The sequence below is a fragment of the Artibeus jamaicensis genome, unplaced genomic scaffold, assembly GCF_021234435.1.
Source record: "Artibeus jamaicensis isolate MK-2021 breed Jamaican fruit bat unplaced genomic scaffold, CSHL_Jam_final contig_444, whole genome shotgun sequence".
NCBI classification, from domain to species: domain Eukaryota; kingdom Metazoa; phylum Chordata; class Mammalia; order Chiroptera; family Phyllostomidae; genus Artibeus; species Artibeus jamaicensis.
Window position 1 is genome coordinate 3,549,719 of NW_026521831.1, and position 14,850 is coordinate 3,564,568.

At 51.5% G+C, this 14,850-nt stretch overlaps 1 protein-coding gene across 6 annotated transcripts in view; it reads right to left on the reverse strand.

Moving 5' to 3' along the window:
* Positions 1-14,850, reverse strand: part of EML1 (EMAP like 1) — a 144,196-nt gene that overhangs the window by 3,486 nt on the left and 125,860 nt on the right. For all 6 annotated transcript variants that reach the window (XM_053666077.1, XM_053666080.1, XM_053666079.1 and 3 more), the window contains 8 exons: positions 14,279-14,378; positions 13,533-13,687; positions 11,203-11,328; positions 10,797-10,928; positions 8,357-8,424; positions 6,213-6,301; positions 1,342-1,439; positions 1,149-1,236 (listed from right to left, as the gene is read on the reverse strand). In XM_053666077.1, coding sequence (XP_053522052.1) covers positions 1,149-1,236; positions 1,342-1,439; positions 6,213-6,301; positions 8,357-8,424; positions 10,797-10,928; positions 11,203-11,328; positions 13,533-13,687; positions 14,279-14,378 — 856 coding nt within the window. The remainder of the gene's footprint in view (positions 1-1,148; positions 1,237-1,341; positions 1,440-6,212; positions 6,302-8,356; positions 8,425-10,796; positions 10,929-11,202; positions 11,329-13,532; positions 13,688-14,278; positions 14,379-14,850) is intronic.

The window sequence follows — 14,850 nt, forward strand, 5'->3', positions numbered from 1 at the left end:
ACCCCCGCCATCCGGCTTCTCTTTTCTTTGACCATCTCTGGTTCCTCGGCCTCCACCTGCTCACTGTCCCCCCAGAGCCCCTCCACACTACTCAGGCCCCCTTCCCCACATTCACACGTGTGTGGTTACCCTCTACAATCCTTTAACACCAAACTTATAGAAACCGGTCAGACCAAGTCCTACAGCCTCCCAGGCGACTTGTTTGCTCCCCAAGTGAGCTCTTACCGGGGAAGTGAGAGACTGGGGAAGTCACTGAGAGACCGTGTCCGAGATGGTCTAGACCCAGGGCCCAGCCTGGAAAGCCTTCCCTCTGTTCCTGCTCTCGTCAGCAGGGTGGTGGGGAGGGCGGGGAGGGTCGATCACGGGAGGAATGGTCGAGGCACGGGTTTTCCCCCCTCCCCCCCTGCACCTGCTGCCCTGCCTTTCCTGGGCTCTTCAACTCATGGGCAACCCCTACCCACTGGCTCTAACTGCCTGGGGCTTCCCATCTGGCCCTGATGTCCTTGTCTGCAGAACAGGATGAGCGTGAAAGTGCTGCGGCCCATTTAGGAGGTGCAGTGGGAGCACCTCACGCTTTGGTGCCCACAGCAGTGCAGCCGTGACCCTTCTTGAGCTGTGACCCTGGTGTTGAGCCAGCGCTGGGCCCGGGCAGCAGCTGCCTGGCGAGTGCTCGCAGAAGCAGAGCATGGCCTGTCTTACGCACTCTGTGAGTGCCAGCCATGACTGTCCTCACCGTTCCTGGGCACAGATGCAGGCCACAGGGGTTGGCGGAGAAGCAGGACAGGTCCCAGGGGGCTGCCTCCCACCTGGGTGGGAGAGGCTTCCGGGTCTGCCTGATGGGGAAGACATTACCACCGGTCCCCTCACACTGTGACAGCTCTGACCCCACTGTCTCCTGCCACATCTGCCCCTCTCCAGCCGCTCTCTGCAGGGCATGGCCTCCACCTCCCTGGGGCCTTCGTCTCCTCCATAGGGACACAGGTTGGCAGGGTCTCCATGTGCCTCGGAGGTGGGAAGGACGTGAGAGGTAGTCCAGCCCGAGGGCTGTGTCACAGGGGGCGGAACCTAGCCCTGAGCTGCACAGGAAGTGCGTTTTTGCAGGAGGCCCCGCCTGTTCTCAGAGTAAAGTACTCCTGGGTGCTACTCACAGTAAAGGATTTCGTAGTCTCCGGAATTGGACACAAGGAACTGGGAGTTTACAGACCAGTCCAGGTGAGTGATGAAGCTTGAGTGACCCTGGGGGAGAAGTGCATTGTCTGAGTTTCCTCGTCTCATGAACGCTGACCCACAGCGTGCAGATGCAAGGAATTCGACGGATCAGTAAGGGGCAGGTGTGCTTACCGAGCATTTGCCCACTCGCGTGTACTTCCTCCCGTTGTCGCTGACTCCGTAGATGTAGATGCAGTTGTCGTGGGAGCCTATGGCTAAGAAGTTCCCATCTACAAAGACAGGGCAGATTGCGTTTCCACTGGGAAAGATACACATTTGATCAAGTACAAGGGACAATGCCAGGTGCCACCAGAGATTTAGAAAACACAGCCAAGTTAATGAATTATTTCAAAGATGAACTACAAGGAGAAAATTTGCTCCGAATGATTCCCATAAGCACTTCTATTTTTTGAAAATCATACCTGACCGGATTCTTGTCCTCGTGAAACCCTCCCTTGGCCACCCCCACCGTGAAGGGGCCGAGACTCGGGTCCTGAGTGGGGCCCACAAGGCCCTGCAGGATGTGGCTGTGTCTTTCCTCACTGTGCTGCAGGGTCTCTCAGGCCTCGGACGCAGCCCCTCCCCGCCCGCAAGGCCCTTCCCGCCTCAGCCCCAGGCACACTGCCCTGGCATCCCTGCCTGATTCCATGGAAGGGTCAACCAGACAGACACACCTTTAGCCAGACTGACTAAGAAAGGGAGAAGACGCAAGGTATCAGAATCAGAATAAAGGAGGAGTCTTCACTACCAAACTCAGCAAAATTAAAAGGATTATAAATAAATATTATGAACAATGTTATGCCAACAAATTAGACAACTTAGATGTAATGGGAAAATTACCAAAACTGACTTAAGGAGAAATCAAAACTTAGAACAATCCTACAACCAGCAAAGTAATTGAATTAGTAATTAAAAACCTTCCCACAAAGAAGAGCCACGCTGGTTACCTCATAGGACTCCTGTCAAATATTTCATAAAGAAATGACCCTAATCCTCCATAAACGCTTTTAGAAAATGACAAAGAAGGGGCACTTTCCGGTTCCCTCCACAGGCCAGCAGTGGTCTCACAACTAAGCCAGACCAAAGCGTCACAAAGAAACCAACACCCACATGGACACGGATGCAGAATCCTCAACAGAATGTTAACAGACAGAATCCAGCAACAGATGAGAAGGATTAGACATAACCACATGAGATTTAGACCAGGAATGCAAAGATGGCTTAACCTCTGAAAATTAATGTAAGACGCCCTATTAATAAAATAAAGGACAAAAACCACATGATCATCTCAATAGGTACAGAAAAAAGCAGTTGACACATTCTAACACCCACTCATGATAAAAACTAGACAAATCAGGAACAGAAGGGCCCCGCCTCATCATGACAAAGAGCACCTGACATCGTCCTGATCAATGAACGACTGCTTTCCCCCTGAGACTCGGAGCGAGGCAGGGACCCGCCGTGCCCCTCCTGTCCCTCATCACACTGGAGGTTCTACCGAACGCAGGGAGGGACAAATGGAGGCGTCCCGGTTCCCAAGGAAGAGTGAGGCCGCCCATATTTGCAGAGGACGTACTCCCATATGAAGAAAATCCCAAACAGTTTACGCACGGAAACCCCACTAAAACAAATGAAAGAGTTTAGAAAGGTCACAGATATAAGATCTATGTACAAAAAGATAACTTTTATTTTTCTATGCTAGCAATTAACATTCTGAAGACAGAATTAAAAAAAAACGTCATTCACAATGGCATAAAAAGCAACTTGGGAGAAAGTCTAACTAAGGAAGTACAAGACCTGTGCACTGACAACTGTAAAACATCGCTGATAAAATTAAAGCTCTCAATAAGCAGAGAGACACTGTTCAGGCATCATGAGACTCAGTCTTGTAAAGATGGCAACTCTCCCCATATTGGTCTACAAGTTCAACATATTAAAATCTTGGTAGGTTTAAGGCACATCATAATTACATTAGCCAAAATTAAAATGAAGGAGAGAATCCTAGAAGCAGCAAGAGCTAAGGGGACAGTCACCTACAAAGGAGTCCCCATCAGACTGTCAGCAGATTTCTCAAAAGAGACCTTACAGGCAAGAAGGGGCTGGAAAGAGGTATTCCAAGTCATGAAATCCAAAGACCTACAACCAAGATTGCTCTATCCAGCAAAACTTTCATTTAGAATGGAAGGACAGATAAGGTGCTTCTCAGATAAGATCAAATTCAAGGAGTTCATCATCACCAAGCCCTTATTATATGAAATCTTAAAGGGACTTATCTAAGAAAAAGAAGTTAAAGAAACATGAACAGTGAAAGGACAACAAACTCACAGTTATTAACAACCACACCTAAAACAAAAGCAAACTAAAAGGACAGCTAGATCAGGAGTGGAAACATAGAAATGAAGATCTCAAGGAGGGTTAGCAACAGGGGGAGTGGGAGAAAGAGAAGGGGGGAGAAGGTACAGAAAATAAGTAGCATAGACAGTAGATAGAAAATAGATGGGGGGGCAAGAATAGCATGGGAAATATAGAATCTAAAGGAATTGAGACACATGGTCATAAACTAAAGGGTGGGTAATGGTGGGGATGGGGGGGTAGGGTGGAGGGGAATGAAGGGGGGAATAGAACAACTGTAACAGCATAATCAATTAAAAAAATTTAAAAAAATCTTGGTAGGTTTTTAAAATTAGAACTTGACAAGCTAATTCCAAAATTTATATAAAAATGGTAAGAACCTAAAATAGCTAAAGCAATTAAAAAACAACAACAAAGTTGGAGTAATTACACTACTCAATTTCAAAACTTACTCTAAAATTATAGTAATCAAAATTGTGTGGTGTTGGTATGTGGATATATAGATGAACGAGAGAGAACTGAGATTCTTGAAATAAACCTTTATATTTACTGTTAATAGATTTTGGACAAATGTCAGGATAGTCCAACAGGAAGAGAACTGTATTTTCAGCAAATGCTGCTGGAACACCTGGATATCTATACGCAGAATAAATAAACTTGGACTCCCACCTCTCACCACCCACAAGCATTAACTCAAAATGGATCACAGACCTACCTACACACAATGGCTGACACCACAGCTGTTATAAAAGAAAGCACAGGAGAAACTCCTCATGACCCTGACTATGGTGCCACACGCAGGATCCATAAAAGAAGAAAACTGAGAAGCCAGACTTCATCCAAATTAGAGCTCCTGCTCCAAAAGAGCCCATTAAGAAAATGAAAAAAAAACACCCCAAAACCCTGGCTGGTGTGGTTCGGTGGACTGAGCACCAGCCTGCGAACAGAAGAGCCGTCTGTGGACTGAATGGTTGCTGGTTCAATTCCCAGTCAGGGCACATGCCTGGATTGTGGGCCAGGTCCCCAGTGGGGATGTGTGACAGGCAACCACACATTGATGTTTCTCTCCCTCCCTTCTCCTCTCTCTAGTCCCTTCTCCTCCCTTTAGAATGAATAGATAAAATCTTAGAAAAATAAATTATAGGACAGGAAAAGACACATCATACTCTGAGAGAAAAATGTTTGCAAATCACATATCTGATAAAGAACTCGTATATGGAATATAGAAAGAGTTCTTACAACTCAGTAGTAAAACCCAATTAAAATGGGCAAAATATTTGGATATATTACTTCATCCAAGAAGATACAGACAGACACGTGAAAAGATGCTCAACATCCTTGGCAGTCTCTATAGAGACGTAACTTGAAACCAGTGGGGTACCCAATGTCCCCACTGGGTGGGCGCTGATCCCAAAGACAGATGGCAGCAGGTGCTGGCGAGGGCGTGGGGAAACTGTCACCGGACGCATTGCTGGTGGAAACGTAAAATGGCGCAGCCACACTGGGAAGCAGGTGTGCATTTTCACAAGATGTTAACATAAATTTGCCGTACGATCCACTGATTCCACACCTACCACACCTAGGCATTTCCCAAGACAAATGAAAACAAATGTCTACAAAAGGCATGAACAGTGACTGTTCATAGCAGCGTCACTGACAGTGGTCACAACATAGAAGCGATCCGAGTGTCGCCAACTGAAGGACAGGTCCAGTTAAAGTGGCCCACTCGGGGGAAGGGGCACTGCCCAGGAGTTACAAAGGAATGCAATGCACCGGGGGTGTGAATGGTGGGAGGAGACCTGACCTGGGGTGGTGAACACCCGACACGGTGTCCAGATGATGTGCTACAGGACTGTGTGCCTGAAACCTGTATCATTTTACTAACCAATGCCACCCCAGTACATAAAAAAGGAACTACCTACTGATACGTGCACAATAACCCGAGTTAGTCTCAAACATGTTATTCTAAGGAGAAGCCAGACAGATGTCACAGGCTACATGCTGTGTGGCTCCGCTGACACGAAACGTCCAGAGCAGGCCGTCCGTCTGTAAAGCGGCCCAGTGGCTCGGGGCGTGGCCGGGGCTGGGAGGCAGGTGGAGGCTGCTGCTGAGCGGGGAGGGAGCTTTCTGGGGCGCTGAGAAGGATCTAACATCGGGCTGGGGCAAAGGCCGTGCAGCTCTACCAGTCTGCTAAGAACCAGTGAGTCGCACACGTATAACGGGCAAATCAGTGTATATGAATCACACGCCAACAAAGCCGCTCACAGAATCTCCTCCTTCTGAGACGCAGACAGCGACACCAATGGATGGAGGAGCAGGGGTCTACGAATCACTTCAAAATAACACGGAGGGGCAGTGGGTGGTTCGCAGGTGAACGGGACAGGCCAGGGGTCAGTGACCACCACGGCCGGGGGTGAACGCACGGGCTTTGTCACACTCTCCTGTCCAGTTCTGTTCTGTGAAAATTTCTGTGACTGAGAGCTAAGAAAACACACAGGCGTGGTAACCACCGAGGAGAGAGAGCCCTAAATGCCAGTGATGTGCATTCAGATTTCTCTCCGAGGTGGCTCGTGACGTTTCTTCTGCAAAGACCCCCACTTGGACTGTTGTGAACCTGCTGGGGCTGCACTGCGTGTGCCCGGCGCCCTGACCTGGAGAGTACCGCATGACAGACAGCTGCTCGTTCCCGTCCGTGTGCACGGTGACCAAGTCCCTCGTTTCCGTGTCGAACACAAACCACCTGTTGCAAACCAGAGACAAAGTACAAAAAGCTGCTTAGTGGGGAGTGACGTCAGCCTATTACAGTACCCGTAAGACTATTAAAAACTTAACCTAAGGGCTTAATAAATACTCTGCTTTTACTTAACAAGAAAGCTTGCTCCCGGCTTTGATTTAAAGAACATTTCCTGCCTGTGAGCATTTCCTGAAAAGGAACAGCACACTGGCGACTACTCAGACTGGTTCAGTTACCGCCGCAGGCGGTACAGGTGAGGCAGGGCTGGGCCAGAAGGCGGGGCTGGAACAACCTCAGGGGCGGTGAGGTTCCCAGCTGGGCCATGTCTGACCCCCGTGAGCCACCGGCCAGGTGAGGGAAACACTGGTGAGAACGAAGGATGAGCGAGGAGGGGGGACAGTCACCTCTCTGAGCTCAGCTTCCTCAGAAGGAAGACAGGGCTCAGGACCCAGAACCACCTGGCCAGCCCAGAGTCAGCCCTGTCATGTTGTGACAGGTGCAGAAGTGCTCTGTACCCCTAACAAGGACGCAGTACTCGGAAAATTCCCGTGATGGAATGACTGCACTCTCCTGCCCGCCTGTCCTGGTGTGGTGGCGGTAACTGGGACTCGTGTTCTCAGGAGTGGGAAGCCATGAGGCCTCCTGATCCTGCAGTTCCTACCTAGATGACACGTTCCGCCAGCTTGTCCCCTGGGCCAGCACCGCTGTCTTAGCCTTCCATTCGGGGCCCTAACCCTGCCGCTGCCCAGCATGCCTGAGGACCCTCTGAAATCTGGATTTGGCTTCTTGGCTTTAAGTTCTTGCATCTGCAACATCCATTTCCCTTTCCTGTGCTATTTGACCAAAACAGAGGTCAGAACACGAGGAGCAGAGAGACTCAGCGGCCTTTGGAAAGTCCCGTTGAATTGCGGCATCAGGAGCCAGGCCCTGGGACCAGAGATGCGGGAGGCATAAATGGAAGGCAGGGATGGGGCTGCACGTTCCATCCTGCCCTTGTCGCCAGGTCCCGTCCCGCTACACAGGCAGCACCTGGCTGTCAGGGCTCCTGGTCAGAAGCCTCGGGCTTCTCCAAGAGCGTTAAAGGGAAGGTGAGCGTGTGGCCCTGCCCGTGTTTTTATGGAGAAGCCCCTAGAAACGAGGGTCCTGGCTCTTACAATACTGCTGCCGATGACTCAGAAATGGCTGCCCCTTCTCTACGCACGCTCTGCAGTCACGACCACAGAATCGAGGTGGTCTGCTTTCCAGAGAGGGAGGGCAGGAGGACGTCAGCAGAAATGCCTGAAAAAACTGTCAGGGGTGCCTGTCCTATGGCGAACAACGGGAACCTCTAGAACCATGACGAGGAGAACCACTGAACTCGCCTGCCAGACGCCCAGGCGGTGCTCTCTGTACCTCGTCCCCTCCGCCACCAGCGCCGAGTGGCGAGGCAGCTCATACTCCCACAATTTATAAAAAGCAGCAAATGCACAGAGGTCATGCAACCAGCTCACAGACGCGTGGCTGCCGGCGGAGAGGCTGGAATCCCAGCATTGACCTGTCGCCTGGCCCCCCGAGGCGTCGGCTCAGGAGGCTGAGTCTCAGTAGGAGACGCAGGGTCTGGGCAGTTGCTAAAATTTTGAAAGGGCAGCAAGAACAAGCCTTTTGACAGTCTCAGTACCTGGAAGTGCTTTTGTGCCTGACTCTGAAGTTGAGGCTCCCCCCACCACCTGCAGAAGAGGGCTGGAGGTGCTGCGCATCCCGTGAAATGGGACACAAGTGTGTGCACGTGTGCACATGTGCAAGCACGCACGTGTGCACATGTGAGCACACATGTGCCTATGCGCACATGCCTGAGCCTGTGCACTTTTGTGGGCACTCTTCCAGGAGAGCAAGCCAGGGCTTTCCTCAGATCCCCAGGTCCGACATGCGAAGGACCCTGTCTCAGTGTCCTTGAGTCTGACCCAATTGCTGCTCAGTCATCAGACGCTGGAGATGCAGCCGAGGGCTGCTCCGCACCTGCCCTGGCAACACAGACAACACGCCTCTTTCCGTGACCTGTGAGCCACGCTGCTGTGGACTTACCTCCCGGTCAGTGTTCCGACTGCAACCACAGACCCTGAAGGATGAAAACCAGAAGACTGAGCTGGATCCTAAAATATTTTAAAGGAGGTGTAAATTGACGGCCAGGCACAGCACTATCGCATAAAAACACACAGCACAGCCCTGGTCCCTCGGGGCCTTGCAGCCCCGTTTACAAATCTCCTCTCTCCAGAGAGAACGACATTTCCCTGCTTGGACCAGGCACAAAAATTTTTCTGTCTCTGCCTTTCAGCCTCTCATAGCTACAGCAGCCAGACCACGGATCGAGAAGAGGTGCCCTTCTGCTGGGTCCTGGAGCCACGCAGTGGCCCCCGGGCTGAATGGCGTGTGTGCTCTGCCCAGACACAGGGCCTCTGTCCCCATCCAGCAGTTGGACACTGGGTGGGCGCAGACATTCCGCACCCCCAGGCGGGTCCGAGACGGGGAAGGCACGTTCAAGGTTTCGGTCCGGTGGCCCGCACGCGTGTGTGGTGCTGATACGAGATGGAGCGTGGTCAGTGGAAGAGGTGGCAACAGGCTGTGGGTCCCCAGAGCGGGAAGGCAGACCCGGCCCGTCCAGGAAGGGCCACCACTGGTGACGGTGGGAGTGGACACACCAGGATTGGGGAGCAGGTGTTTACGGGACAACGACATGGTCAGAGAGGTGGACGCGGTGCCACGGGGGCCTGGCTGAGAAATGGCAGGCGGGTTTACGGTGCAGAAAGTGAGGGCCACGTGGGGGACGGGACAAAGTGCGGTGGCACAGGGAACGTGGGCTGTGTTGCCAGGTCGGGACTGTGGTCGCTAGCAAAGAACACAGCAGGCGACTTTTTCCCTTTCAAGAAAAAGAGTGGGTGACTCCGTCTGCCTGTGAGATGGGGGTCCCTTGGCAGGGGTGTTTCGGACAAACTGAAGTGAGAAGGGGTTGGTCACAGGCAGACCAAGGAAAGCGCGGCCGTGGGAACGGGAAGAGGAGGAGCCGCAGAGACTATGGATCAACTGAAAAGTAAGAGCCCAGGCGCTCCCCAGTGATGGACTGACCCATCGCTGCGATGCTGTTCGCAGAGGGAGGGCTGTAAGTGGGTGCAGGCTGCCACGACACACACACAGAAATCGCGGCCGCTTGAGGCTCATAATGTGCCTGACAGGAAGACGCTGAGGCCCGGGGGCGGGGGTCCTGTCCAAAGTCACACAGACAGGGGAGAAAGCAGAGAGCACTGAGCCGCAGTTGTTTCTGGCGTCCGGTTTGGCGCCTCTACCCTTGTGCCAGGTGGACAGGGTCGCCAGTCTGCCCTCAGCACGGCTGCCGCGCTGACCGAGACCCCAGGGAAACCACCCCCTCCAGACTGCCACTGTCCCTGCCACATTGGTGGTGGCTGTCAGGTCTGCACAAACCCCTCATGTATTTTTCATTCATGAAGCCCCCTCCTGGGGACAGGTGCAAGGCAGGGCACCACCTCGTCTAGCCACACCTGCCACCTCGGGCCACACCTGTTCTGTCCTCTGAGTGGCAGGCTCACCCCTCTGGCCCTGGCCTCTCCTGCTCAGCTCTACCAGTGGCTGCCCAGCTCTAGTCCCGCGGTGGCCTTCTCTGAAAGCAAAAGGCAGGAGGGCTGACCCTCAAGTTGGGGCATGCCAGCAGTTACGTGGGGCTGCGGGCAGCGGTGTGGGGTCTGGAGAGGGGCCACCCCTTACACAGGAGGGGTGTCACCTGGGGCACCGGATGTGTGTCTGACCCACAGCAGTGTGAGTGCTGGAGGGCCCTGGGTTTGGGAATCAGGCCGAGCTGGGTGCAGATGCTGGCTCTGTGGTGACCTCGGCAACCTGGGCAAGTACGTGGGTGGCGTTTCGAAGCCTCGGTTTCCTAACCAGCGCCATCAGGGCGAAGGAACTCCTACTTGCAGGGCGGCTGCCGGGGTGAGGGCGATGAGTTCACACACGTGCGCAGTGTGCGAACAGAGCTCAGGGTGTGCGGCAGGGCGGCGCTGGCCCCGTGGGGAAGGCCGGCCGGCACTCTGCTTTGCACGCGGAGTCCCTTTTGTAAAGGTCACAGAGACGCTGGTGTTAACACTAGAGCTCTGCCTTTATCACTGAACTTGGATTGCAGAGAAGAACTGCTCATTCCAAAGGCGATCCGGCAACAGGACGCAGGCTCCGCACCAGGGGTCCTCAGCAGCTAGGCCCTCGGCGAGGCCACACCCAGGCAACCCAGCAACCGACTCGGAGGGCCCCCCGCTGCCAAAATTCAACAGCACCCCGCAGAATTACATGGGTGAGGCCTCTGGGCAATGTTTAAAGCGATACAATTTGGAGGAGCTCAGTGAAGTGACATTTGGGGATAATTTATGTCACTATTAATTTCATGCAAGTACATATTCCAGGTGAATGGACATATTCCAGGTGAACTTTGACAAGGAAAACAGAATACAACATGTACGTCTACCTCGATTATTTTGTCCCAGACTGGCCGGTGACCGACAGCGTCCCACAGGGTGGCGTGTCTGTCATGCCCGCAGGTCAAGAACTGAGGTTTGGAGGCATGGACGGCCAGTCCCCAGAGCTCATCGGTGTGACCCTACAGAGAAGCAAGACAAACGGACGCTCTCTGAACACTCCAACCGGCACGCAGGAGCCCTGAAGGGTGACATGCCAGGCTTGCCGCGCGCTTTGGCCCCGCCCTCCTCAGTCTCTCCCCGCCCCCACTTCACTCAGGAGAGCAGACCGAGCCCCCCCGAGGCTCAGGACGGTTGTGTTAGTGTGAAACACAGGGTCGTCTCCGCCTCGTAACGCTTTGTTAAATTCTAACGTTACGGGACATGGACAGGTGCAGTGGGCCAGCTGGAACGCACCTGAGTAATGGCTGCAAAGTCCCCGCACAGTGTGCCCTGGAGGACGAAGTTCCTGGTCGTGCCGATCAGGATCACGTGGCCTTTCCCCTCGGCCACTGTCCGTATGGGACCGAACTGTTCCGGGATCTGCGCGGAAAGGATCGGAGTTAACATCAGTGATCAGCTCCACCATTCAGAATGCTTTCGTCTGTGTATTGATGGCAGCGCCTATCACAGCCTCTCTCTCTCTCTCTCACACACACACACACACACACACACACACGCACGCGCACGCATGCACAGGGAATGGCTCACTCTCGGTGCCTGTGGAGTGAATGACCAGAACTCCAAATCTTGCTTTCACACTCTGAACATTTCATATACCTTAAAAGAATCAACCTGGCTGGTGTGGCTCAGTGGATTGAGCATGGGCCTGTGAACCAGGCTATCGCGGTTCGATTCCCAGTCAGGGCACATGCCTGGGTTGCAGGCCAGTTCCCAGCAGGGGACACATGAGAGGCAACCATACATTGATATTTCTCTCCCTCTCTCCTTCCCTTCCCCTCTAAAGATGAATAAATAAAATCTTTTAAAAAATTTAAAAAAAAAAGAATCAGCAAGAACTAAAGCTGTTTAAAAAATAATAAAGAATAAAGCATTTTTTTCTTGACAAGACTAAAAAGTAAGAAACACTTGTGGTTAGTTACTCCTTACTTGTGATGACTTCGAAGAGCCGTGGTAAGTAGTAAGTAAAATTTGGAAAATGAGAGGCTGGCCTATAGTACAAGCCATAATGAGAGTTTCTAAAATTTTCTGTAACTTAAAATGGTGAATTTTCTGGCAACTTCACTCTACTTAGTTTTGATCCACTGTTCATGTTGGTAAACATGTGGAATTTTCTACATGTTAAGAAAAAAAAATTTCAAAACACGCCAGCCAGGAACAACTCGCAGTGGGAACAGACACGGAGGCTGGGGCGCACTGGGGCTGGACTCTGGACCCTCCTTGGGAGGAGGAAGCAGCGTCTCTGCTCGCTTACTGACACTTCCCACCTCCAGTGTCTGTGACGGGAGCGAGGACAGGAGATGGCAGCCCAGGCTAGTGAAGAGGATTATGGGTACATAACCTTGGTGAGCATCTTCTACGAAACTGGATGAGGCTTTGGTGCTTTCGATGTGGTTACAGCTCACCATGGGTACATGTTCAGTCAAGTGCTGGTCAAACCTCATTATAATGTCAACAGTGAATTCTCAGTGAAAGGGGAAGCGATTTCCGAGTTCAGAATGGAGGCCTTCCTCTACTAAGTGCAACAAGCAACAAAACCAAGTTCTCCGACAGCCAAAGCACCGAGCCAGCTGCTCTCTGATGGATCGTGTTGTGAGCATTGACTTAGCAGCTGGAAACCCTCTACAACGTGTCCACTCTAGGGTGGGGGGAAGACCATCAGCGGTCAGATGGATGCTGATATCTGTCTGCCCATTATTTCCCGGGGCCTGGGGGAGAAAACTCAGCGTGTAGAAGAAATACTGGAATTCTTGCTTCTGGCTCCTGCTGGGGTGCAGGCTGCTAACCAGGTGATAAGTAGACCCTCAGTAAATATTAGCTCAAAGTGATAAAGTCTTCACAGTAACACACTGGAGATTAGTGGAAAAAAGGAAAAAGAGTGTAATGATAAATCAAAATGTAGATACAATTCCCTTGGAAAAGTGAGATTGGTTCTATTATAAAAATATTCTAAATGGGAAATGTTACAACCTCAAATTTTATACATTTACTGTTATTTTGCTGTATATAATCTGCAGAATTTTGCCCAGATTTTTTGAGGGAAAAATAAAGGTGTGCTTTATACATGGGTACAATGGTTATATACCGTGGGTGTAATAATGGGCATGATAACCCCGTGCAATATGTACACAAAAATGTGGGAGCACATTATACACAGTAAAATAAGGTAATTCCATTTTCGTAGTTGTACTGTAACTGCCTCCATGATTTTAGTCAAACGTTACACCGCTCGCCCTGGCTGGTGTGGCTCAGAGGGCTGGGCGTCATTCCATAAACCGGAAGGTCACTGTTCTGACCCCTGGTCAGGGCCTGGGATGTGGCCAGGCCCCCGGGTGGGGGTGTGTAAGAGGCAGCTGACTGATGTTTCTCTCCTTCTCTTTTGCCCTCCCTTCCCCCTTCTCTACATATAAATAAAACTTTAAAAAATATACCACTCAATAAAATGATATCTAAAACAATTTTCAAAAATGGTATGCTAAAGATTTAAAATCAACAAGGACACTGATTGGGGCAAGAGTTTAAGGCTCAAAACAAATTTCATAAAAAATAAGACTGAGCTGTCTTACCTCAGTTTTATGAAGTTTCTGGTAGTTTCCATTCCAGGAAATGAGCTTTCGGTCCTTCCCTCCTCCCGACACCAGGGTGCCGTCCCTTAGCATGCAAAGTGCGAAAATGCCCCCCTCGTGGGCCCCTTGAATGGCGTAGCTTATTCGATTCGTACCTGAACACACCAAGAAACCATCCTTAGTCCTTCAGGAGGGGGTGCCCTGTGTCTCATCACGGGCCAGTTTTGCTTTAAAATCGACATCAGCACACTCCCTGGGCTGAGCCCAGAGAGTGTGTTCTAAGTGATGCCCCCTCCCTCCCATCGCCTGCTCACCGGCAGTGGGGACTCTGGTCAGACTTGCCCGAGCGCCCACAGTGCATATTGCCACTCACGTATTGGTACTCGAATGCTATGTGAGCCAGGACAGTGGCTTAAATATTTCACAGCTACAAAACAGTCACGGCTGACTTCATCGTTGTCATTTGTTAATACATCTCCTAATAGAAGTACTCATCCCATCGTAGCATCTTGGGCTTAACGAGCCTTTCAGAATGACAACGAGGCACTACTCTTAAAGACCCGTGTTCCTCTGCTCTGGTGTAATGGTTCCAGGCCACACATGCACACACCTGTGTATGTACCTGAGTCACTCGGAGTGTAAGAGCGATCCTGTGGATTATGTTAATAGACAATTCTTACCGAAGTCATGCTTGATTTCTCATAACACCGCCAAACCAGTTTGAGTTGGGAACGACCATGTGTTACCTTTCCCCCACACCAAGATGTTGCCACTCGAGTCTCCGGTAATGGTGTCGCCGTTTTCAGAAAAAGTCACGCAGAGAACAAACTTTGGCTTTTCTTGCTTCTGCAGAGTGTCATAAATATATGTGTTTATATATTTAGTCAAGACGTCCTCTGGCTTTATTACTACCACCTAGACTTGCACTAACCCCCAGAGAGACGGCATTACCACCCTGCATGCCTTGCACTTCTACCTGCCCTTACACAACTAATGCGGTGAGAGCATCTGCTCTTACCAAATTCCTGCTCATATAAGGTTACCGACAGCTCCAGCCAAGGAGGGTGTTGGGGGTGGGGGGCCCAGGGGTGGGCAGTGCTGTCGTGCCTACAGTGTGAGGAACAAGGCCCTGGTACCAGAATAAGGGAGTCCTCTAACTCCGTCTCCGGGCGCAGCTGCAGCTGTCACCAGAGAGAAGAGGCACTGTCCCCCGGTGCTGTCAGAGGCCCCTGAGTGGCCAGACTAAAAGGCACAGGGTATCTTGGCCATTGTGGGGGCCCGCTCCTCAACTCTAGTAAAGGTCTGGGAACAGTCTTTG